At 36.0% G+C, this 26,005-nt stretch overlaps 1 protein-coding gene across 2 annotated transcripts in view; it reads left to right on the plus strand.

Moving 5' to 3' along the window:
- Window positions 1-26,005, plus strand: part of erbb4b (erb-b2 receptor tyrosine kinase 4b) — a 318,456-nt gene that overhangs the window by 234,048 nt on the left and 58,403 nt on the right. The window contains exons 9-15 of one of the 2 annotated variants that reach the window (XM_051905832.1): window positions 1,554-1,680; window positions 2,710-2,783; window positions 7,561-7,651; window positions 11,066-11,265; window positions 14,357-14,489; window positions 17,259-17,330; window positions 20,725-20,818. In XM_051905832.1, coding sequence (XP_051761792.1) covers window positions 1,554-1,680; window positions 2,710-2,783; window positions 7,561-7,651; window positions 11,066-11,265; window positions 14,357-14,489; window positions 17,259-17,330; window positions 20,725-20,818 — 791 coding nt within the window. The remainder of the gene's footprint in view (window positions 1-1,553; window positions 1,681-2,709; window positions 2,784-7,560; window positions 7,652-11,065; window positions 11,266-14,356; window positions 14,490-17,258; window positions 17,331-20,724; window positions 20,819-26,005) is intronic. The other variant, XM_051905833.1, reaches the window with a different exon arrangement.

Here is a 26,005-nt window from a genome sequence, read left to right on the forward strand (position 1 = left end):
TGTGAATATATTTTAAATAAAGAAAAAACAAAATAATAGCGATACATCTGTCATACAGTGTTATTGTGGCTGTGGTGTGTTAACAATAAGGGCAAACGTTCTAAAAATAACGGCCGCCTTAAAAAAACTCACTCTGGGGAGTCAGTTAGAATATTTTAAACTCACGCTTGAGAAGATTAAGGGGATAGTTTGCCCAAAAAATTCTGTCATCGTTTACTCACCCTCAAGTAGTTCCAAACCTGTATGAATTTCTTTGTTCTGGTAAACACAAAGGAAGATATTTGGAAGAATGTCAATAACCAAACAGATCTTGGAAATTAGGAAAAATAAATACTATGGTAGTCAATGGGGGACGAGATCTGTTTGGTTACTGACATTCTTCCAAATATCTTCCTTTGTGTACAGCAGAACAAAGATATTCATACAGGGTTGGAACTACTTTGCTGAGAGGGCGAGTAAATGATGACAGAATTTTCATTTTCATCTCTTTGAATCTCACCAAAATGTTATATTTACTATGATGATTGCCACAAAACCAAAATTTCAGTTGTCAGTGAAATTTCACAATCTGATATCAAAGCAAAAACTTAAATGCTATTGAACACACTCCTTAATTTATAACAGTATTATTTTAGTATTATTTATATGCTATATATTAATATTTTGAATTAGATTTTTTCAGTTTTAGTTTTAATAATTTTACTAGTGTAGCTTAAAATTATTTTTTCTACAGATTTACTTATGGTCATTAACTGATCTACTGTAGATGGTTGATCAGCTAGAAAACTAGCTGAGGTTGATCTTGTAATATGGTAGCTGGTTTGTTGCTAGTCCAAAAAAAACTTGACCATCTAAAGTTGTTTGGCCATTTTTCCCCATCAGCAACTAAATCTCCTTCAACCACTGAAAGATGTTTTCAGAATTATTCTGTCATTTTGTGCATTGCATTTTTTTTTTTTTTTTTTTCATGACAGAGGTGGCAAACACAAATTTACTACCTGCGTTGGAGAATAAATAACTATTAAATTAACAAATTTTTATCAATAGTGTGACAGTAGCTTCACTGTTATCAGGATAGCGCAGCCTTTCCAATAAACAAGCTACTTTGTTCATTATGCAGCTGTGTATTGTGACAAAACACTGCATCACAGTACATGCATTGTGCACGGTGAAGTGAAGCAATAAACTAAAAAATTAAGTTAAAAAAAATCTCATTGTTATATATTGAAAAAGATATTGCTCAGTTAAATAATTTAATTTCTTTTGTTAATAGCTTGTAGCATACTACTACTTTTTAGAGTAGCTTGACTTGACGAGTACCTTGTAGTTTTTAGCAAGCTAAAAACTACAATTTTAAGCTAGCTTCCTCAACCGTGTTTTATAGCGGTAACAGTAATGTTATATTTTGGTAATTATTTATATTTTGGTGGGAACCCAATTGCAAACCAATTTCTGAAAGTGTGAATTGACCAGACATTAACCATTCATTTATTATTCTTTCTCTCAAAGTTATTAAGCATCACCTGAAATTTCTATTCTGGTTTATGTTATAGCATGTGATGGGATTGGCACTGCCAGCCTTCAGACGTCTCAAACCGTCGACTCCAGCAACATCGACAGATTCATCAACTGCACCAAGATCAACGGAAACCTGGTGTTCCTCATCACAGGCATTAAAGGGTGAGAGTGGCTCCTTCACGGCCTACGTCGGCTCACTTCACAGCCATTACACTCTGCTTTACAGCTGAATATCGGATATTGGATTGTCGGAAGCCATTTGACCTATGCTGCTTCTTTTTATCAGATAACATCAGCTTTAATGATGCAGGAGGGGATTCATGTGGAAGAAAAGCTCTAGAGAAACCATTCACATCATGGCTGTGTAAAAAAAACTACAGTGGTCAGTTTAATAGCTCACATAACAGTGCCGTTAACACACTTTGCGAGTTTAGACAGTCAAGCAAGACCTACGAGACCTTCTACTGACTCTCAAGACGGCCGCAGTTAATGTGATTTTATATGAGAAATGTGCTGCCCCCTCTTTATATAAGTGCTGTGAAATATTTGATTGTCAGCTTGTCAAGAAGCCATTTGACCTCTGGTTGACCTGCTCCCTCCAGTGGCCTCTTTCTGATCCCACTGCGCCCGATTGGCCAGCCTTCTAACCCCATATAGCTGACTCTGCTCTTAAAGAGCAATCCAGGGCCAGCAGCCGCAGCATGCTGGGAAAACCCATGTGCACACATACACACATCCTGATAGGCATGCAGATGACATCATCTCCAACACAACTGTGATATGGAGTGCACATATTTCTTACACGTATTCCCATGTGCACATTCTCACACATGCCGAGTCAGCAGGTGTTCTGGACACGTCCTCCCTGAAGATCTCCAGCTCAGTGGTGCTATTAAAACCTGCTGTACTGCTCAAAAGAACATTATAAGGCAAAATACTGGGATGGATGTGGTCAGCAGACACTGGTTAAATGCTTTTGTATTCATAGTCTGCACTTCTGGACTCTCTAATAATATTTTGGGGGTTTTTTTGCAAATGGGCTTCCCACGATTAGGTTTAGAGCTTGTTACACGATCAGCTTCATCTGGTAGCAAAATGCCAGGTTTTTCTTGATTTCTTAAAGAAATGATGTGGCTCTCAGTATGTACTTAGCATGATGTGTATTTGCATCGATCTTTGTGTGTGTTACAGGGACATATACCACAACATAGAGCCCTTGGATCCAGAGAAACTCAATGTGTTCCGCACCGTTCGAGAAATCACTGGTAAGTCAAGTTAGTTTTATTTAGATTGGACTTTTACATAATAATACAACACATTGTTTAATGCATCCTTGAATAATGTATAGTGCCTTACAAACACAAAGCGAGCAAGCCAAAAATGGCAAACAAGAAACCTTCTGAAGAACCAGCTCTCAGTAGGGAGAGCCTATCCTTCTCTGGCAGGCACATATTTAAATAAATGCTATATGGTAATATTGACTGGCTACATCATGATTTTTTATGTTTATTTATTTATCTGGAAGTGACTTATTTCACCTCATTGTAACCAAAGTCCCTTTAGGACAAGTGATTTCACTTGGCAGCCATCTTTGAAACGTCTTTCGGGCATGCAAGTGCAGCTCTTTGAATGGGGAAACATCAAATTCTCCAAAGCTGTTCGCCAAGCTTTTGATTAAATTTCATATTTAAAATCACCAATGAAATCTGACAACAACTGCCTCATAAATTTTATTTCTAAACACTCAAATCATGACAAAAAATTGCATTTTTCAGGCTGAATCAAGCTAATGTGCATGCACAGTCCTAAGCACACGTCTCTATAGGAAGCACGCCTCTGACTGTTTCTATAGGAAATTGCGCTTCTAACGGCAGCTGCAGCGACGCGATGACTTTACCAATCGGTGATTGGCTCTTATTTAGAAGGCGGGACTTATTCCACCATATTGCACGTTGCACTTTCTCCTATTCTTAATAATAGGAGTGGACCGTCTTTCTATATATAAAGTCTTGTTGTAACTTGGGTTGCCTGCACATTATAACCTCATCTTGTTCAATGCAACATGTTGGTCGCCAACGTATTTATAGCAATATTTAAGTTATTTAATAAATTATTAAATTATCTGTTTTTACTTAAGTTTTTTTCATCTAATGCCTGTTAAATACATTAAAGTAGGGATACTCAAGTTCGGAGGTCAAGAGGGCCGCATTTAAACCACATAAAATGCAAAGGGCCACAAAATTACAACTTGCAATCAACTACATGAGCGTCTACACTATGAAAGCAATCTGGTCGAATGCGTTTTCAACTACCTCTGGAAGTGGTAGAAAGTGGACAAGCTCAAAACGTTTTAGACCCTGTTTACACCTGTATATAAATGCTCAAAATGCATATTTAATACCAGGTTTAAACAGGGCCTAAGAGAGTGTTCCAAACCAGTCACTAACGAGGGTCCATTTCAGTTAGGGTGCTGTCTTAGAAGGTAACAGACAGTAGACAGCGAGCCAGCTTCCTACATTTTGGAACACTCCTTAACTCATTCTTCCATAAAGAAGCCTGTAAAATAAAAATAGCTGATTCACATGCCCAGATTTACATAATCCACCTGTTTTATTGAAGAGTTACATCAAAAACACATGGAGCAAAGCACAGAGGAAGATCTAGCGTGTTTGTGCATTTGTAGACGAGTTTGTGGGATGTGTGTAAATGTGTGTGTTTGTACAAGTGTCCGTTTCTCTGTATCTCAGCGGGGAGGCCCTATATATGATGAATACATGATGAGGGAGATTTCTCCAACTGAAGAGAGCTTCCCATAGGAGAGCAGGACTCTTGGCTCATAAGAAACATGAAAGCAGTTGAAAACACTTCTCTCTCTCTCTCTCTTCCTTTCACTCTTTATCTCTCTCGCTCTCTCTTGCTGTGGTGACAGCAAAGAGGGCTTTCCAAGTCAGTGAGGCATGCATGTCAGGCTGTCACATCTATATGCAGGTGGCCACAATTTCTGACAGAACAACGTCTTCACTGGAAGGTGTTATTTCTGCTCTGTGACCCCCAGCTTGAAGACTTTGACAGATCCAGAGGCGCCTGCTCTATGTATTTCTTTACAGCGGGTTTTTAAATCGAATGTGTTTACTTACTCCGTTTGACTGAATTCAGTGTACATTTTGGCTTGAAGATTGCCAACACACTTGAAGAAGGTTGTCTAGTTGTGAGAAGTTGCAGCTGAAACGAAAGACCCTTCAGATTGATTTTATTTAATTTTTGTATGGTTGCATGATCAGTATGACTCCCAGTAAACCCCAAACAACCCTGACTTACATTAAATGATCATTTCACAGCCTCAGATGGATGATTCTTCACTAGTATTTGACGATTTGAGGAAATGCCTGCGGCTCTTGCCGGCACTGCCTTCAGCTCAAGCCCTGTGTGAATCATCTCTCAAAAGAGATGGACAGAAGAGGCTGACCTGATTTACCCTCTGCTCTGTCTCAGGACTTGAGGGAGGGGGTTGGCACTGGAACATACAACTTTGAAAAATTATCAATATTTTCTAATAGAAAAAAAAAAAACTAAATATTTTGCAGCCTTCGCAGTCTGATATATTTCTCCAAATTTATTTATTGTATTTTCTCTGAATTTACTTGAAATGGTTTTTTTTTTTTTTTCAACCAACCAGAGAGTGTTACAAAGTAGATTCAGAATGTTTGTTGCAAATGTTATATTATAAATCTAGTTTAAAATATAGTTTTCCACACTATTTTTTGTTAAATGATGGTTTGAAAGATGCTTAATATTTTTAATAATTAGATAAATTATTACAAATATTAAACATATTTTTATATTATAATTAATATATAATTAATAATTAATTCAATTATTATATTATACACGATACATTTTTGCAGGATATTTGATAAATGGAAAGTTCAAAAGAACTACTGTTCAATTTTTTTTTTTTTTTTTTAATTAAAGAAATTAATACTTTTATTCAGCAAGGATGCATTAAATTGATCAAAAGTGACAGTATAGACATTTATAATGTTGCAAAAGCTTTATATTTCAGATAAATGCTGTTCTTTTGAACTTTTTATATATCAAATAATCCTGAAAAAAAAAATGTTGAACTGTTTTCAACATTGATAACATTGTCAAATCTTTCTTGAGCAGCAAATCGGCATATTAGAATGATTTCTGAAAATTCAGCTTTGCCAACACAGATATAAATTGCATTTTAAAATATATTCAAATAGAAAACAGTTCATTTTAAATTGTAAAAATATTTCACAACATTACTGTTTTTGCTGTATTTTGGATCAAATAAATGAAGCCTTGGTAAGCAGAAGAGACTTCTTTTAAAAACATTAAAAAATCTTACTGTTCAAAAACTTTTGACCGATAATATATAATGTTGAACAGCATGTATTTAAATTAGAAAAATTTTGTAATGTTATAAATGTCTTTACTATCACTTTTGATCAATTTAATGAATCTTTGCTGAATAAAAGCATACATTTCTTTAAAAAATCTTACTGACTCCAAACGTTTGAACAGTATTGTACTTTATATGCACCGATATAACAATACTGTTACAGTAAACAGCCTACAATATGGTATATGCATGAACATTTCTGAGTTATGACCTAAATCCTAGCCTTAGGATCATGTTGGTGCACATCTATAAACCCTCTGGTGTCGGCAGCTATATTTTGTGTTACTCAGACTCATTTGCAGCAGTTCCCTTTGTGATTCTTGCTTGTAATTCATTTGTGGGGCAGCATTACTCTCCTGATGTTAGTCTGGAGCCGACAGGTGTTCGCCGGGACCTCGTTAGCACTATTATCATGATGAAGTCTCGCCTCCACACGTAAAATAAACAGATTACAACACAGACAGGCAAGCGGCCCACTCTCAAGGCACTGCACACACACTCTCTTAGACTTCCCATCGCACAGTTTTGTCATTAAGGCAATTAGTGTCAGCAGACACCACGCTAACGACACCTCACTGAGGCACTTCCTCTAATCTGCTTCCACAACCTTAGATGAAATAACTCAGGCAGCGGAAAATGCAAAAGCTGAAGCGTTTAACCCCATTTCAGCTCTGAAACGATCAATTTCTAAGAGTGAAAATCGTGAAATTTTATGCCCACTTTTTGCAGGTTTTGCATTAATAATAAACAGTCTGGCTATCAACAATGTGAACAGAGTTCCATTAATGTCAGAATATGTCAAATTTAGATTTATTGATGGCATTTCTCTCTCCAGAAAACCATCACTGGAGGCAAATGTCTTAATCAAATGGCCACATTAATATTTACTGTAGTCCTTTCCGGTAGACATGCTAATGAGTGTGGAATCCAAACTTCTGAATCCAAAATTTTAATGAAGCACAACAAAGCAGACCAGGAATGATAACTACAAGTTGTGGCCTAGAGATATGACCATAAACTCTCAGCCGGAATAATATTTATATTAGTTTCTTAACACAAGACTGCTATTGCTCAAGCATGTCCCTCTGAAAGTAATGAATTAGTCTGAAGGCAATCAAATATCAGTTATTACTGGAAATATGCACCATCCAAGCTTTGCATTGTTAAAGTAATTGGAGTAAATTATGTTCTCCTTGTCCTTTAAAAAGAAAGTCCTCTTTTTTTCTTTCTCTTGTCTTGTTTGTCTTTTCTTTCCGCATGCACAGGATTGTTTTCCCTTCGATAAATTATTCATTTTTTGAATCCATTATTAAAATGTCTCCTTGATCTATAGCTATCAGCTCTTCAATCTGCATTAAATAAACGGAGATAGATGCAGGATATGAGAATAAAATATAGTCAGGCATTATAAAGTGGTCATATTTCTCAAATGACACAATTGTATGCTCAGCACTGATCATCCACACTCATTAATGACTTTAATAAGCTACTAAGAGGGAGCTTTTTTTCATGCTGCAATCAAAGTAATGCATTTCTCTTAATAATTACTGTAGGTGGCACCATGTGTTGGCTGATCCTTTGGCTCACTGTATGTGTTATCTTGTGTTTTGCAGGTTTTCTAAACATTCAGTCCTGGCCAGAAAACATGACTGATTTGAGTGTCTTCTCCAATCTGGCAACCATCGGAGGCAGGTCTCTCTACAGGTAAGATCCAGAGCTCACTCTTTGTTGCCAGCTCCAGAATTAATCCCCTTCCTCCTACTTCTAAAGGTCTGTTGCTGTCTTCAGGTGCACCTGGGAAACTCAGACATTCGTTATTACGACAAGTCACACATTCAAGTCGGAAACATAACACAGAAGTAGCCTGAACAAAACAAAAGAATTATATTGTGAGAAGTGAACCCAAATATCTATGTACACCTGAATTCAAAATGATGAAAATGATTCATTTAAATCTCTATTTTTTACATGGTATCAAAACTAAATGATTGTATTACATAAAGCAAACCGTGAAAATCAAGTGAATAACTTTTCATTTGTTGTCCTTGAGCGGTTCGGTAATCAAACCTAAAAATTAATTGGAATACAGTATGTGAAGTTAAAATAACTTGCAAAATCATTCATTATAATTCGCTACAGACTTGTTCCGCTTGCAAAATTTAGAGCCTGTCTGATGTGTTGTGCCTTTATCATCCATGTTAAAGAGGTGGTTAATGAATGTTTATTTAAAAGAGATATTTGTTTAAAAGAGAAGTTTCTATTAATCATGGCATTTATTCATCAAATGATAATCTGCAATATTATCATTTGATGAATATCTAGCCTGTAAGCCTGTTAGATTTAGAGCTGTTTAAACTGTAATTTTGACTACTTTTCTATTATCTCCTGATTTGCATCATTCTTTTAGTAAAACAGCACAGACAGCATGTGCAAATGCCTAATTCATTCTTAGTGAATCCCCTCTTTCGTGTTTTCTAAAGGCTAAGGCTTTCTTGCCAAGAGTTCAAAGAGCACAAATAAAAAGCTCTATTCACACTGTGCAACACCCATTTGCTTAGAGTTAAAGAGTCAGGAGAGGCAGAAAGAGAGCAAGAGCACAGATCCGCCAGCCTGTTTTAACATTTGTGGGTCATTTGTTGAAAGCTCTACCACTGTAGCAATTACCATTTGTCACATGATGTGCTCTGTGTCTGACATTGGCTTTCTGCCTGAAACACAGAGAGAGAAATGTAGAGAGAAAGAGAAACAGAAGAGAAGTCTCCGAGAGGCAGATCGGCGAGATGAGAGCGATGTCAGTGTCTAAGTGCACCTGCACGTTCTGCCGCGGCTCTCTGACTCTCTGCTGATGGTCGTCTCAAAGCCCCTTTGATGTGCTCTTCAGCACGCCTGCCTGTGATTAAAAACACTGTTGTGATTACACCTCAGCATTAACCGATCTCATCACATCTGAAGTGGGAAATCCTATGCGACGCTAGATGGGGGACGCAAGCTAAACACTTGCTTTAAAAAGGGAACAGTATCTCTCATACTGACAAATTGCTCACGCCTTTTGTTCACGAAGACATCATTTCAGCTTTCTTTGTGTCAGATCTCATTCTTTTGTTTCATTCTTACTCATTCTGATCTGATCAAGTGTCCAGGCTAAAAAAAAAGGCTTGTCTTCTTAGTTGTTTTTGATTGTTTAAAATTGTGGCTGTTAATTTAACATGTTAACCCTTTGATGCACAAGCTATGCAAACCCCTTCTTCTAATGCACAACATGGGTCTAAAATGACCCGTATTCATTTCCTATGTTATTTCATGCATGGCTGAGCCTTTTGTTTCATCTTTTGAAATCAGTTTATTTCAGCATTTAATATTCCATGATCTATGAATTCCAGGATCCATGAATATTCAAAACATCAATGACCACAAATTATTATTTTAATTGTACCTAGGTTTTGTGTTACTACATCAAGTTTTCACACACGGGTGTAAATCATGATAAAACAAAAGAGTAAAGACAACATTTTGTTAAAATAATAATTTTAGCAGTTATTTAGACTAACACGTTTAACTCTTGAAATATAGGTTTCATTTTATTTTGATGGTCCCTTTAACACATTTTGTTTTTACAAGCATATAGTCAGTATAAGTTCTTTGTTACAAGTAACGTTGCACCTACATGTCTACTAACTCTCATTGGAGTGTCCCCTGCAATTAATAAAGCGTAAATTCGTCCCCCGCACTTTTTTCGGGCAAGTGTGTTCACATAGAGGCCAATGTGAATAAATCTTGATTTAAATTCAAATAGACAAGATAGTCTATGCATGACCTGCATCTTCACTAAAATGAGACGATCTAAACATTATGGAGCTCTCACTCTCATGTAATATGTTTCATTCATACTGGAAGCCAGAGGGCGCTCTCTCGCAGAATGTCCAAAACGGTTTCGTAGAAGTAATTCAGCTATTAGCAGCAGCTGAATAAAATGCAGAAACGTATTGACTGATGAAACGTGAAGACATTAAACACACGATTGCGACAAGATATGGTTTATGTGTGTTTTCCAAGCAGTCTCAAGGTATTTATTGACAATAAAGTATATGAATAATGCAGTGCTAATTGACAACCTTTTTAATGTTTTTGAAAGAAGTCTCTTATGCTCGCCTAGGCTGCATTTATGAAATAATAAATACAGTAAAAACAGTTATATTGCGAAATATTATTACAAATTAAAATAGCTGTTTTCAATGTGAATATACTTTAAAATGTATTTTAAATGTATTCAGCATGATTGCTTCAGTCTTCAGTGTCACATGATCCTTCAGAAATCATTCTAATATGTTGATTTGCTGCTCAAGAAACATTTCTTATTATTATGTGTTAAAAACAGTTGCTAAAAAATTGTTGTGGAAACCATGATACATTTAATTTTTCTCGATTCTTTGATGAATAGAAAGTTCAGTGAGCAGCATTTATTTGCATTTATTGTCACTGGCACTTTTGATAAATTTAATGCATCCTTGATGAATAAAAGTATTAATTTCCCTCTCTTTTTTAATCTTACCACAAATGTTTGAATGGTATCATGGTTTCCACAAAAATATGAAGCAGCACAACTGTTTTTCAACATTTCAACATAATCAGAAATGTTTCTTGAGCAGTAAATCAGCATATTAGAATGATTTCTGGAGGATCACGTGACAATGAAGACTGGAGTAATGATGCTGAAAATTCAGCTTGGCCATCACAGGAATAAATTACATTTTACAATATATTCACATAGAAAATAGCTATTTTAAATTGGAATACTATTTCACAATATTACTGTTTTTACTGCATTTTTTGATGAAATAAATCTAGCCTTGGTGAGCAAAAGAGACATATTACAATTGTAATGTTTTCAAACTTTTGATAGGTATTCTATTTTCTGCCTTATTCTTTTTTTTTTTTTTTTTTTTTTTAAATTGTATAAAGTCCATGATGACTTAATGCACAAGTGTTTACATAAACCAATCATGAAATATGTGATTGAACTCATGAAATATTTTGTATTTCATTTATTTTTGTAACTGAATTAACTCTTCTTTAAAGTGTTAACGGTAACTTTGTCCCCCTTGTGTTTTCTCTTGTTAGTGGCATCTCTCTTCTGGTGCTGAAGCAACAGTGGATTTCATCACTGCAGCTGCAGTCTCTTAATGAGATCAGTGCTGGAAACGTGTATGTCACCAACAACAGCCAACTCTGCTACTACAACACCGTCAACTGGACACGACTCTTCCGCACCAACACCCAGAAGGCCCTGATCCGCAACAACCGCGACCCCAAGGAGTGCAGTGAGTCCATCGCTCTGTTTTACTATTATTCCATTCGTTTTTAAGAGAAATTAGTCATATTCTAGCACAGCCAGACATTACACTTACAGCATAAGGTCTGGTCCAGTTTATTCTGGTCAGGAAACAAATCTAAAATCAAATCAAAATGCTTCAAAAAACAGTTCTTCGCAACATCTACCAACAATCTGCAGCATCTGACCTTTGAGAAGAAGTCTTGAGGCTAGGGTGGTTCTCAGGCTCCCAGCTGCTGTTTGTCCTGGTTCACCCGAACCACAGCCAGGGATCACGATGCCTCACACAGAGCTTGCTGACTTTGAGGCAGTAAATTCGGTCACTTTGGAAGGTGCTGGTGTGGCTCCGTCATACCTGTCGTTCTGGCTGGGTCAGTGCACCTCACTGCGCCTAGCGGGGGCCATGAGAGCCCCGGGTTCCTCCGCAGATGGAGGGGGTCAGGAGATGTCAGACGATCAGAGTCTCACTCCGCAGTGAAATACGAGTACAGATGCAAGCCCCCTACTATGTGCTCCCTTTTTACCTTTCAAAATCACCCCGAGATCCAGAATAAAGACTTCTTTGAGGTTTTTTTTTTATTATTTTATAGAAGACTTGAAGATGTGTGGAACGATGTTACTGTAAACCTGAAAAAAGACCCCAAATGCCTCAGGTTTGTGCATGGACCGCCAATCTAATTACCCATTCTCTGCAAATGTTAAGTCGCTCTATAGACGATCACAGGGAATTAATTGCAGGGAGACCCTGCAACAATTTTGACATTTCAGTTTTTTTCTAGGAGAAGCTGTAATCACCACAGGGAATTTACCTTCACCTCTGTCTTTAAGAACTCTCTCTTTTCTCTCTGCTGAGTGATGTTTATGACTATCTAAAAAGCTGTTTTCCCCCTTCTTTTCCAATGTGCAGGATGTTGTGATGCAACAGCAATCATTAAAGTCTCACGGCAACCGTAGCCTTTTGTTGGGCTTAGCGATCCCCCTGGCTCTTACCTATCTCCCTGGTAACCAACCAGCATTGCTTTTGACGTCAACACAACCCGAATTGTGTGTTTTCAACCAGGTTAAAACTTTGAAGTTGGCATCTTTTTGATCCATCTGCCACAAACGTACAGCTGAAAGGGCTTCCCACTTCTCTCTGTCGCTCCTCATGCTGTTGGATACCTGCGTTAAGCACCAAGTTGGTCCTTGAACTAGAACATGTTGTTCCCTGAGAAATGCTAGGTTTTTGTATAGTGCTCTCTGGAGTGCTTTTTAATGTTATTACGCATTTATACATTGATTTTTGCCAAAAAATGTAATCACATATAAAATAACCCCTCCCAGGTGTTCATACTACATATTACTGTATATTAGCAGCATAACAATTTGAGTGTAAAGTTGAATTTAAAAATATACATAAATGTCAAAATTTCTAGTATTTTATTTTTTTCTTTCAATTCACCACAATATCAAAATGGACGATATTTTTATGGAATCTTGCAGTGTTCTTTAATCAAAATAACTTCCCCTCACTCTTGCTAGGACATCTTTTCTCTTCTTTGATGACGTGTGACAACCTGTCACTCACATGAGATCACAGCAATAGCAAACTGTAACAATTCAAATGATCCAATAAATTCCCCATGGACAAAATCAAGTCCTGCTCTACATTTTTTTTTCTCTGTCAAAAAGCCGTTTCACTCGGATGTACATAACAATAGGGAAGAAAAGACAATCGCAACTTCCGTTTCATGCTGACTTTATCAGCAGCACGTGAGCAGTATGAATTCCACAAGTTCACGCTGTAAAATCCAGCATGATTTGAGGTGTTCCAAAGGCGTTCAATGAAAGCAAGAACATGACTTTCTGTTCTCATTGTCACAAGTTTGCTCACATTTAATCCACATTAGTTTACATCCATATTTTAACTGTGGTTTCAAAACGTTTGACCCCGCTATACACTCTTCGATGATGAAATTCTTATTGTTAGTTTAAAAAGTTAGTGTGTTGAAGAGGACGTCTGTAAAACTTTCTGAAGTGGTGTCAGCAGTATTTTAAAACACTCTTCCAGCTGCTGCAAAATCCAGCGCCTCAGTGGGTGGGCGCCAGGACCATTCTGTCCTCATTTCAAATTGAAATGCCAGCAGTTCATATACAGCCAGCTTCTTACAGGCGTAATACATCCATGAACGGACAAGTAACACTTTTCACAGATGGCGTGTACATTGTGTTCAATCATGGTTTGACAAAGGATCTTTTCCCGCTATCGACTGGACGTATCCCTGGGGTGGACTGACAGCACCATTCTGAGACAAATGTGCAATAGATTGAAATGCAGGACAGAAATTAATTTTTCAGTGTGACACCTTGGAACAGGTGACATTTTATTAGAAAAAGTCAATTAGAGTGGTCACTTGCACAATTAACACAGAATAATTTAGGCAAATATAAAATTCAGCATTTTTATTCTAAAAATATATCCGTATTATCATCTATTGCCATAAATATAATAATAAATATTTATATATATATATATATATATATATATATTAAAATTACATATACTGCCATTCAAAAGTTTCAGAAGTTTCTCTGTGGCTGCATTTATTTGATCAAAAATATAGTTAAATAAACAGTATTAGTTAAAAAAAAGAAAAAAAAAAAAGAAAAAACATTGTATTAGTATTGCAATTAAATATAGTATTACAATTTAAAATCACTTTTTATTATTATTTTAATATGTTTTAAAATGTCATTTATTCCCATTATTATTTCAATATATTTTAAAAATGTCATTTATTCCCTTAATGGCAAGGCTGAATTTTCAGCAGTCAATACTCCAGTCTTTAGTGGCGCATGATCCTTCAGAAATCATTCTAATATGCTTATTTGGTTTTGTATTAGTATTAATGTTGAAAACAGTTGTGCTGCATTATAAATGTATAATATATATAAATTTTGTATTATCATTTATTTAAATAAGACAGGTTTTTTGCCACTTTCAGTGGTAGGACAGATGAGAGATGATAGGAAACTATGGGGAAGTTAGGTATTTACTGGCATGAATGCTCTTGTATTAATAATAAACATATCTTTTGCAGTTTTGGATCGTATGATATGTGACCCGCTGTGCTCTGATGCTGGCTGCTGGGGTCCGGGGCCCGACCAGTGCCTGTCCTGTCGGTTCTTTAGCAGGGGACGCACCTGTGTTGAATCCTGCAACCTGCACGAAGGGTAAGTTGTTAAATGCCACACTCCCACAGATATGTAATATTTATATGTTATATAGATATGTATATATAACTCCACAAAACTATATTTGTACAGGAGTTTTACTATATGAATCTACAAATCTCAAGTATCACAGGTGTGCTCCAGCAATGTTGTTGGAGTATTTGCATACACTTCGCGCCATTGTTTATTAATGTTCGCTTGTAGAAGATGTGTCTTCCAAAGGTTGAACAAAAGCTAGTTCTGTTCTCCAGGGATTTCACAAAGATTCATGTCTCCATCCTCTAGACAAACAATAACAAAACAGCAGTGCAGCACGTCCCCTGGCTTTGGAGAGCAGGTTGCAATGATGAAACGTAAGCTTGGTTGAGCTGGAAAACAAATAACTGTGTTTGGGTGAGCTAGATGAGCTGGGTACATCTCCCAGGTGAACGTGATTTCACCAAGTACAACATGTTCCTGGATCAACATCTTTGTTAATCCTGGAACAAAATTCCAATCAACCAATCAGATTTGAGGGACAAGTTTACAGTTTATGTCAAGTTTAGGCTTACAACCAGAGTCAGGTGCTTCTATATCAGTGTTATTTGCCTATTATTTCCCTCTGATTTTAGGGAGAAGTTATGGGAAGGGTTAGGTTTAGGGGTAAGGATAGGGTTAGGACTACATTTTCAAGCAAGAATATTGTTCCATGATCAACAAAATATGTTGATCCAGGAACATATCTTATCCCAGTGATCACATCTCCTACCTTTACATCAAATACAGCAGTGTGTGAGCACCATGACAGAGTGAAGAACTGAGTAAAGCCTTGGTTTTGTTTTCACACAGGCACAAAGATTTACGGCAGATAAACAGACACACACATACACACATATACGAGTGCTTCTTCAACTATGGGCACTTTTGAGCCTGTGGGCTTTTAGAAAATAAACTCTTTTAACACACGCTTTTCAAACTCACTATCCTTTCCACACAATAAATATTTTATAACATAATTTTTCATGACATTAATTGATGGTTTAATGTTACTAATAAAAGTTTAAACAATTTATTAATATATGGCAGATTATCATAGTTTATGTTTGATAGTCTGGATATGTGACAAGGTTAAAATAATAAAATGTAAACTTTAAAGGGATAGTTCAAGATTAAAGAAAAAAAAGATTTCTGTCATCATTTACTCACAAAATCTTTTCTTTCGTCTGTGAAACACTAAAATGTTTTTTGGAAAAAATATCTGAGTGCTTTTTATTAATCCATGCTTGAAAGACAATGTTGTTTTGGACCACACTGACTTTCATTGTATGGGCAAACACACCCATAAACAAAAACTTTCAGTCATACAAGTTTGGAATGAATGTGGGTGAGTAAATGATGACAGAATTTAAATTTTGGGGTGTACTATTCTTTTAAAAGCATTTAAAAAGTAGGGGAAATAAATGAAGGTCTAGTCAACCTGTAGTCATTTAACAACAACAACAAAAGAACTTATTTAATAAAAGAAAAAAATACTGTAGATATAGTGTGTTTTACTAGTCTAGTTACTAGTAGAGTAGGTGGATTATGTAGGGCACAGGAAATTGTAATATGTGCCAAAGCACTCTAGAAAACATATTTTGTGTAGTAAATCTGTGTATTTTCTTGTCGTCCTTTCTTGTTTCATGTGTAGCCAATAATAGATAGACAATTGGTAACACTTTAATTTGATAGTTGACTTTAGACATTTTTGCTAACTATAAGTAACTTTGCAACTACATGTCAACTATCAGAGAATTAGTAGACTATCTGCTTTTGCTAACACTTTATTTTGATGCTCCCCAACTGATTCCACTGACTATAAGTAACTTTGCAACTTATTAGGATGTCAGCTTGCTAGAATGTCAACTTATTCTAATCCTAACCTAACAGTCTACTAATACTCTGAGAGTTTTTGGCAGGTAGTTGCAAATTAATGACATGTAGTTGCCAGGTCAAGTTGCTTATAGTTAGTAGAATGTCTGAAGTGGACTATCAAAATAAAGTGTAACCAGACAATTTATCTATTTATTGTCTTTGTGTTATTTCATGGTACCCTGTGTCTTTATCTCATCATAAATTCCTAAACAACCCAAGGTAAAATTAATAATTTTGTTCGCTATGGCACTGTAAATTAGAAAGTGCACATGTTCTGTTTTTAAATGCTGGTGTGCTGATATTCTTATTATGCTACTTAACTAACTTAACCAGCCAGCCTTCTTTGGTAAACCACCTTTTATCAGTATCAAACCAGCATGAAAAATCTTTTTGGTAGTGAGTCTTTGTCTGATTCCTCATAAAATTGTTTTGACACTAAGCTCCTTCTCTTGGTTAACACAATTGGAATAAATAAACAATAAAGGTGTTGATCAGTGCAGTGAAGAGGGTAAATTACAGATTGGTTTTGAGTTCCCTCTTTATTTGTTGTGTACTTACGTACTGCTCAAAGGGAAAGATGAATATCAGCTTTTGATTGATTTGACTGAGCGAAGCAGCAAAATTTAATTTCTCCCTTGCCCAGAGCTAAAACAAGACAATAAACAAACGACATCCATTTTCACATTCTAAAACAACAGCCATTTGCCATTTTAAGACGGTCCCTCGTCCTTTGAGTGTTTAGGACTAGGACTATCATGGATGGGTGCACTGTATTTTATATAAATGCCACATCCATGTTGGTTTTGCATTGATAGTGAATCAGCACCAGGGCTCGTGCACCCTGCGATCGTCCCACATGATTCTTTTGCCTTGCAGACTGGCCAGCTCTAGGCCCAAGCTGCTCACCAGGCCTTATGTGGTCGAGAAGCGGGAGGCGGGTTTGGAGAGGTACGGCACGGCCACAGACGCATCACTGTCTCGCACTGTCACGTCTGCCTACTCACCCGTCCCACACGAGTCACCCAGTGCTCCAATATCTTTGCTCTTTTTGTGTGTGTGCGTGTGTGTTTGTGTTTTGTTTGTGTGCTGGTTGTCGACCTCTGCGGTCGAACTCGCTGTTCGCACAAGATGATTCACTCAGTTTTTGAGAACAAACAGCTAAAAACTGAAAAGACCCACTGTGGTGTTTTTGAACTCTATCTGAAAGTTTTTGAAGATGTTTAGGGCAGTTTTTGTTGTGTGGTTTGTTGGAAGTAAGCATAACTTTGTATGCTTTTTTACAGCTGGTATTAGTTTTTGAACTCTATCTGAAAGTTTTTGAAGATGTTTAGGGCAGTTTTTGTTGTGTGGTTTGTTGGAAGTAAGCATAATTTTGTATGCTTTTTTACAGCTGGTATTAACATTCATTTCAGATGATTGGATCACAAGTGGCTAGTGCTAAGTACTAGGGGTGTGATGAGATCTTGTGCCATGAGATTATGCAAGATTAAATTGTGACGAGATTGCTCGTCAAGTTGAACAGCTGTCTCGCGATATTGCCATGACGGAGTGTGAGGGAGAAATTAGGATTGAATATGCTACTGCTACATTTACATTATGCTTCCACTGTTGTTTTGCTTTTTATAGAGATAAAAACCATTTCATTCAGTTGGATAACGGTGGCTTCAATCCCATTCAGCTCATCCAACATGGGCAACAGACACATACGTAGTGCAGCAGGAATCAGAGTTCACTGATCAAGTGACGAGATGACTGATAAGACCATGGTGGAGGATTCGTGGCTCAACAAAGCCTAAAAGCGTCTGACAAATGTCTTTATCTTGTAGAATGCATGCTCAGCACCGGCGCTTCCTATTCACAAGAGTACGCCTGAGCATGAAATCGAAAGCGAAAGTAAACCGCGAGTTCCCAATATGAAAGCTATCTTATGCTGGGCTGTTTAGTTGTATCTCAGTTTGCAATTTGAATATTGAAAGAGTACTTTGATTATGGTTGCACTTATTGTTTGCACTTAATAAGACTAAGAGAAAACTGTTATTAATTTTTATTTATACTGTTTTTATTTGATCAATTTGTAGAAAGGAGTTCAGTTAGGAGATGAAAAGTTGTAGAAACTCATAAATCATGTACAGTTCTAAGGTCTGAAGAGACTCATATGAAATCATAAAGGAGAGAAGCCATTCAGTTGAGTTTGTGGCAAAACCTTTTACAGTGCTTGAGTGTTGTTGTCTTTTATTACACATGATAATTCATACTGAGAAAGTAGAAATGAAATGACATTCATTACAAGATGATTACTTAAAACATTTTAAATGCACCTGCAGACTATTTTTCTAGTCATGTATTTTATCATTGAAGATTTCTTAAAAATAAAAATCTTGTCTCGTCTCGTTCTCGTGAACTATATTTCGTGTTTTGTCTCGTGAGCTAACTCTCGTCACACCCCTACTAAATACAGATGTGAAAACAGTCCATAAAGCTTTCTGATCCAGTTTTCAGTGTCAGGTGATATTAGAGAGGGAGGACATGATATGATTCTAGAGTTTGGGGTCAGTTTTGTTTTTTAAGAAATTAATACTTTTATTCTGCCAGGATACATGAAATTGATCAAACATGACAGTGAATACGTTTAAAATTTTACAAAAGATTTCTATTTCACATGCTATTCTTTTGAACTTTCTATTCATCTAAGAATCATGAACAAAATGTATAATGGTTTTCAGCATTGATGATAACAATAAGAAATGTTTCTTGAGTGCAAAATCAGAATATTCTGAATGATTTCTGAAGGATCATGTGACACTGAAGACTGTAGTAATAATGGCTGCTGAAAACTCGGCTATGCCACCAGAGGAATAAATTACTGTTTTAAATTATAAGTTTTAAAATATATTAAAATAGAAAAAAATTTGTTTGCCAATTGTGATAATATTTCAAAATAATACTGTTTTTCTGTATTTTTGATCAAATAAATGCAGCCTTGGTGAGCATAAGAGACTTCTTTAAAAAAAAAAAAAAGTAAAAATTTACCGACCCCAAACTATTGAGTATAAACAGTAGCAGTGCACCTTTTGTTTTTCTCCTGTAAATCACATCATCTGCTGTTGTTTATGATTTTGCAAAATTCAGCCAAGTCATGTTTCACAATAGACATTAAATGGAGACCCAATACAGAAACATGTTTTGCATTTCCAAAGCAGTAGCATTAATACATTTCAAGTACGATTTAAAGTACTTATTTCTTTACTTTTGAATGAAAAGCCATTTTGTGTCTGTATTGGGTCTCCACTTGATGTCCAATGTAAAATATGTGTCCTAAAGAAAACACCAAACAAAGAGAACACAGAGTGAACCATGAAACATGCGGTGGACATGCAAACACCACAGAACCTGTGAAGTTAACGTTTACATAAAGGGAGAAAGAGAAGTCCTTTAATGATAAGGGGCTGTTTTAAAAGCTTCCCCACACTCTGCACAAAATGTTCTGTGCCTTTTAGATAAAGAATAATTAATTCTCATTTAATTTAACACTCATTGATGTAGCACATGTCAATAATAAAAAAATATTTAAAATATTTTTCTCTCTCACTGAGCTGTCATCCTCCACTTGTCACGGTAACGGATGTCAGCTTCTAACATGTCACTACCATCTTCAGAGGAGTGATGGGACCAGGAAGCGACTGTGTTTGCCCGTATTGAACCATTTTGTGATCATTTGTTTCAGAGGTCCCAGGCTGATTTCCTCCGTGTGGTGCTTTGAGGTGTCCCTGAATGTGCTTGATGAATTGTCACCTCGATAGATGGTGAAGGCTGACTGTTTACTTTTGGTCAATAGTAACTGTGTTTGCCAGCTGTGGCAGCCATCCGAAAAGTGCTGTAAACACCCGGCGGATGTGTTAGATTCCACTGTTGCCTCCCTACGGCCTTGCAGCGCCTCAAGCGCTGAATTCCCTTTGGCTGTGCTTTCACAATCTACCTGTGTGTGTGTGTGTGTGTGTGTGTGTGTGTGTGTGTGTGTGTGTGTGTGTGTGTGTGTGTGTGCGGTGACTCTTCTTTTACTGCCTGTGATTCAGCCTTTCCTCATTCAGGTCTTGAAATCTGAAGTGTACATAATGACCTGCAATATCTAGTTTGAAACTGGAGAGTTGTCTTGACTTTAAAAGGCTAGTGATTGAATCATCTAGATCCTTGAGCAGGAATTCCTGGAAGAACTTTGAAGATTTGACTTGCCATTTTTTCCCATCTGAAACATGAATGCTCTTAAACGGTCATTAAATGTTATTGTAGTGTGTTATGATACCTCATTTTTTTTCTTTGTGCCCTCTCTCTTTCTCTTCTATAGGGATGTACGTGAGTTCGCAAATGGTTCAGTGTGCTTGGAGTGTGACGCACAGTGTGAGGTGGCAGATGATGACGGTCTTACCTGCACTGGGCCTGTGAGTTCAGTTATATTTCTGTCCAGCTACACTTACAAAACAAACAAAATAAAGCTAATAATATCAGTCTTTTAAAACAACAACAACATTAACAAAATGTACAATTTTACTTGCCATGGTGTTTTAGACATTTTCTGATTACAAGTTTTTTTTTTTTTTTTTTAAGAAGTTAATACTTTCATTCAGCAAGGACATTAAATTGATCAAAAGTGACATTGAGGCCATTTATAATGTTACAAAAGATTTCAAATAAATGCTGCTTTTCTATTCATCAAAGAATCCTGAAAATGTACAACAGTTTCCACAAAAATATTAAGCAGCAAACTGTTTTCAACATTGATAATAATAAGAAATGTTTCAAATCAGCATATTAGAATAATTACTGAAGGGTCATTTGACACTGAGTAATTAAGCTTTGCATCTCAAGAATAAATTACATTTTAGATAGAAAAAAATTTAAATTAATATTAATATTTCACAATATTGCTGTTTTTACTGTATTTTTCATCAAATATAAGCAGCCTTGGTGAGCATAAGAGACTTTTTTCAAAAAACATTTAAAAAATATTACCAGCCCCAAACTTTTAAAAGGTAGTGTTAACTTCATAAATATAATGAATAATCAGATCAATCAGTCTGGTCAAAGTATTTTGAAATACGTTTTCATATTTTTATTTTCATATTTGGTAACACTTTATTTTAGTGTCATAGTTACATGTTACTACATGTACTTACTATAGTAATAACAGTAAATTATGCATAATTACAAGTAACTAACCCTAAACCAAACCCTAACCCTAACTGTAACTCCGTAAGTACTACATGTAGTTAATTAATAGTGCTCAGTACTTATTTGAGTAACAATGTAACTACGGCACTGTAAACTAAAGTGTAACCTCATATTTTTGTCATATATAACTGTGTCGTTTTTTTCACCAGACTTAGCCACTGATTTAGACCGCCCATAAACCACACCCTTCAAAGGCATGTCATAGTGATTGACAGGCAGAGTGTTTCTGATTGGCCACTCCCCTCAATCTTCTTTTGTTCTTTGCACAGTATAGGACTGTCACAAAGACAACCTTCCTATGGCAAGTGAATTTAGATAATTGACCGACCATCATTATTTCTTACTGGCAACTGTATTTTGCAATATTGCATTATGATTTTGCAAAAAAAAAAAAAAAAAAGGCAAATAATGAATCAGATTTTCTCTTCAATATTTAAGGCAAAGAGGCCGTTGTGTCAGTCATAGCATCATATTCAGAACCATATAATATTGTGTTCGCTTATATTTTAATTGTATTTTTTTGTGCCATAATTTAAAAATATCTGTTATAACAGAAAAGAAAAGAGCTTATTGATGGCAATTTGATTTGACTTTTTCATGCTAACTTTTTTTTTTTTTTTTTTTTTTGAGTAAAATAATCATACTGAGATTTTGCAAGGTCACTCACAAAAGCTGATTTTTCTTGAATTTGGTGCTTGGTGATTATTAATTTTAGATTCTGTGTGTATGTTTCTTTAATTTCAATGCAATCTCTTTGAATATGTATTAGCTTAAAGCACAAACAGAGCTGAACGGCAGACACCACCTTCGATTGGCTTGGTCCAATGATTAATTGAATCCCTTGTTGAAGTGTACTTTTGCTGCCGTGGGATTGATTTTACTTCTTGTTAATTTAGTGAGAAAATAGATTAAGTTGCCTAATCTTGGCAAGTGTTTACAGAGAGTCCTGCCCCATAGGAGACACCTGGGATTGGGATGAATAAGCTGTTTGGATGTCCATGAATCTGATCAGGTTAGAGACATTACCACAGATGGGCTGTGCGCTCAGCGCTGCCCCTTTTTCAAAACAGCCTCAAGCACTTTGGTTTAAATTGATGACTACATGACAAGGTGCGTACGGCCGTGCACTTGTGTGTGTTGCTGAAAGAGGATTTAGCCGATCTGTCTCTAATGCTCCAAGGCCTCGGGCTGTTGTCTGCTTGAGTCAAACAGAAAGGTCTCGCAAATGACGCGATCATGAGCCCTCCGAGACCAATACCAGCACAAACATAGACAAAAACAAACTGTCTAAAACTGAGTGTGTGTCCTGACAATTTTTTTTTTTTCGCCTGTGCCTGGAAATTTAGAGGATAAATATTCTCTTTCATGTTGTTTTTGCCTGTTCACAGCTTAGAAACTAACTTAGAAAAGATTTCTATTGTTTTTGAATAAATATAATTTTGTAATAAAACCATTACCCAAACAAATTTTACCCATATGGAGCCTTTTACAAAAACGTCTTCGGAGGAGAGAAATACAGTATGGGCCTCATTCATGAAACACAAGCTGAACAAATTTTTGTGTAAATCGGTCGTAAAGCTGTTCTGACGTAAATTTTCAGATTCATGAAAATGTTTGTATTTTTAAAATGTTAGTTGGTATGAAAGAAATGTACACCTGTTCCCTACCATGTGTAAATTTATGAATTTACTATTTACGAATGATTGGAATTCATTAACATACATGCGTTTAACTATAAAATCTGATGTTTACGAAGTGTTTGTGAATCTGGAGGAGAGTTTTCAAGAAGGTCTGTTTTATGCGCAAATGACTCCAAAATGACTCATATTTACTAAAAGTTTCGTGAATGAGGCCTAGTGCGTGTATATGTTAATAATTGTTATATAAAGAATAAAGACATTTCCATAAAGAATCATTAATATATTTTGCATTGTGAAATTTACAGTTAAGCACATTTCCTTGTAACTCGTATTACAGTAAAATGTATAAAAAATGTCATGCCTAAAAAGTATTTAAATTGTAAAATATTTATACAACATGGTAGTATTTGTTGTACTGCTCTTAAATGATTAGTTCACTTTCAAATGAAAATTAGCCCAAGCTTTACTCACCCTCAAGCCATCCTAGGTGTATATGACTTTCTTTTTTTCTGATGAACACAATCAGAGAAATATCAATAAATATCCTGACGCATCCGAACTTTATAATTGCAGTGAACAGGGGTCACGAGTATGAGCTGAAGAAAGTGCTTCCTTCCGCATCCATCCATCATAAACGTGTACTCCACACGGCTCCGGGGGTTAATAAAGGCCTTCTGAAGCAAAGCGATGCATTTGTGTAAAAAAATATATCCATATTTAATGAAGTAAATGAAGTTATGAAGTAAAATATCCAGCTTCCACCAGACCGCCTTCTGTATTCAAGTTACGAAGAAAGTGTAAAGTGGTGTCGCGTCAGTTACACTTTTTCCGTAAGTTGAATAGGGAAGGCGTAGGATGTAGCGTAAGCTTTTTGAACTGCAAGAGTTTTACACTTTCTTTGTACGATGAATACAGAAGGCGGTCTGGCGAAAGCTGGATATTTTACTTCATAACTTGTTAAATATGGATATATTTTTTACACAAACACATCACTTTGCTTCAGAAGGCCTTTATTATCCCCCCAGAGCCATGTGGAGTACACGTTTATGATGGGTGGATGTGGATGGAGGCACTTTCTTCAGCTCATACTTGTGACACCCATTCACTGCCATTATGAAAGTCATATACACCTAGGATGGCTTGAGGGTGAGTAAAGCTTGGGCTAATTTTCATTTGAAAGTAAACTAATCCTTTAATTATTCATTTTTAACAAAAGTCATTTGCATTACCATTTTTACTGCATGCAATGTGGTAAAAAAAAAACAAAAAAAAACCTTCATTACAGTAATGTGAATGTTATGAGAATTGCTATTGAGAATTATGATAACTTCATGGTCCACTATAAATTAGACCACTAGAGACAATATGCAAATAATAGAGACACTAAAGTTATAACCAAGTGATCCAACTGACTTTACACACACATACACACCCATGAGCCTCTCAGATGATGCCAGGCTTAGCTAAGCTGTTAAAATGTTTGTTGTTATTAGTGCAGATTAACTGCTGAGTGGTCTAACCTACCTGTGAAGCAATCAGCAACATCTGCTTCACAAAGGCATAATTAAACAACACTAACAAACAGTGTTTTTTGTGTGGAGATTTGTTTGCAGCAGGTGTCTGGAGAAGCAGCACAATTAACAGAGAAAGTGATAATGCTTTCTAGTTATAGCCTTGGAGGAGTTTTACATCCACCTTTATCGCTGTGCAATGCTCCGCACGATTTTGGCAGGCCCAATGTCGGAATAAAAATGACTTGCCCGGCCATCATATTTCTTTCTCTCGTTTTTACTTACCAAGAAAGACAGTAAGGTTTTTCAGAGCTAAAGTATATAACAAAATGATGCACATTAGGTGTTTAGTTGATACTTTATGTATTTTATCTTCTTGTTCTCCCTCAGAGAATGATGGGAAATGTAGTTCTGTTGCCAAGCCTGTCATCTCGTAAACAAGCTAAATGATGAGTATTTTCTGGCAAGCTTTATAGCAACACACAATGCACGCAGACTAAATTGTACAGTAAACATTCTCAATTAAAACTTAATCACAACCAATACTAATTTGCTTCTGCCTGGATTCTTTAATTAACATGGCCCCAAACTCAATGAATATCCAGAGTTTCCCCACTGGTAATTATGTCATTCTGGTGACGTTCATGCATGCTATTCTTATAGATGATTTTGATAAGACTTGAAGGTAAAATTAATGCAATAGATTTATTAATATCTTAAATAAATAATGTAATGCTAAATAGAGCATGTAGTTGTGGTTTAATGTTAATTTATTTATTTTGTTTTAAGCCTTTTGCCGCTATAGCAATAGTAGAGAGTAAATGAGAAATGATGGGCATAGTTCAGCCAAAAATTAAACTTCTTTCAACATCATTCTTAAGTTATTCCAAACCAGTATGACTTTTTCTTCTGTGGAACCAAAAAGAAGATATTTTGTAAAACGTCTTTTTTGTCTTTACAGTGAAAGTCAAAGGAGTCCAGTGTTGTTTAGGGCCCTATTGACTTTCATTGTATGGACAAAGACATTCTTAAGAATTCTTCTTTTGTGTTCCACAGATGAAAGAAAGTCATACAGATTTGGAACAATATGAGGTGTGAGTAAATGATGACAGAGGTGTCATTTTTGGTCACTATCCTTCAAAATATTGTTGTCAGTACACTGTAAACCCGAATAAGGCAAAACTTAAAAAAATTGAGGTAATCAGTTACATCAACATTTTTAAGTTAAGAAATTCAAAGTTTAAGT

This window comes from Ctenopharyngodon idella, chromosome 9 (genome assembly GCF_019924925.1).
Source record: "Ctenopharyngodon idella isolate HZGC_01 chromosome 9, HZGC01, whole genome shotgun sequence".
Classification (NCBI taxonomy): Eukaryota; Metazoa; Chordata; class Actinopteri; order Cypriniformes; family Xenocyprididae; genus Ctenopharyngodon; species Ctenopharyngodon idella.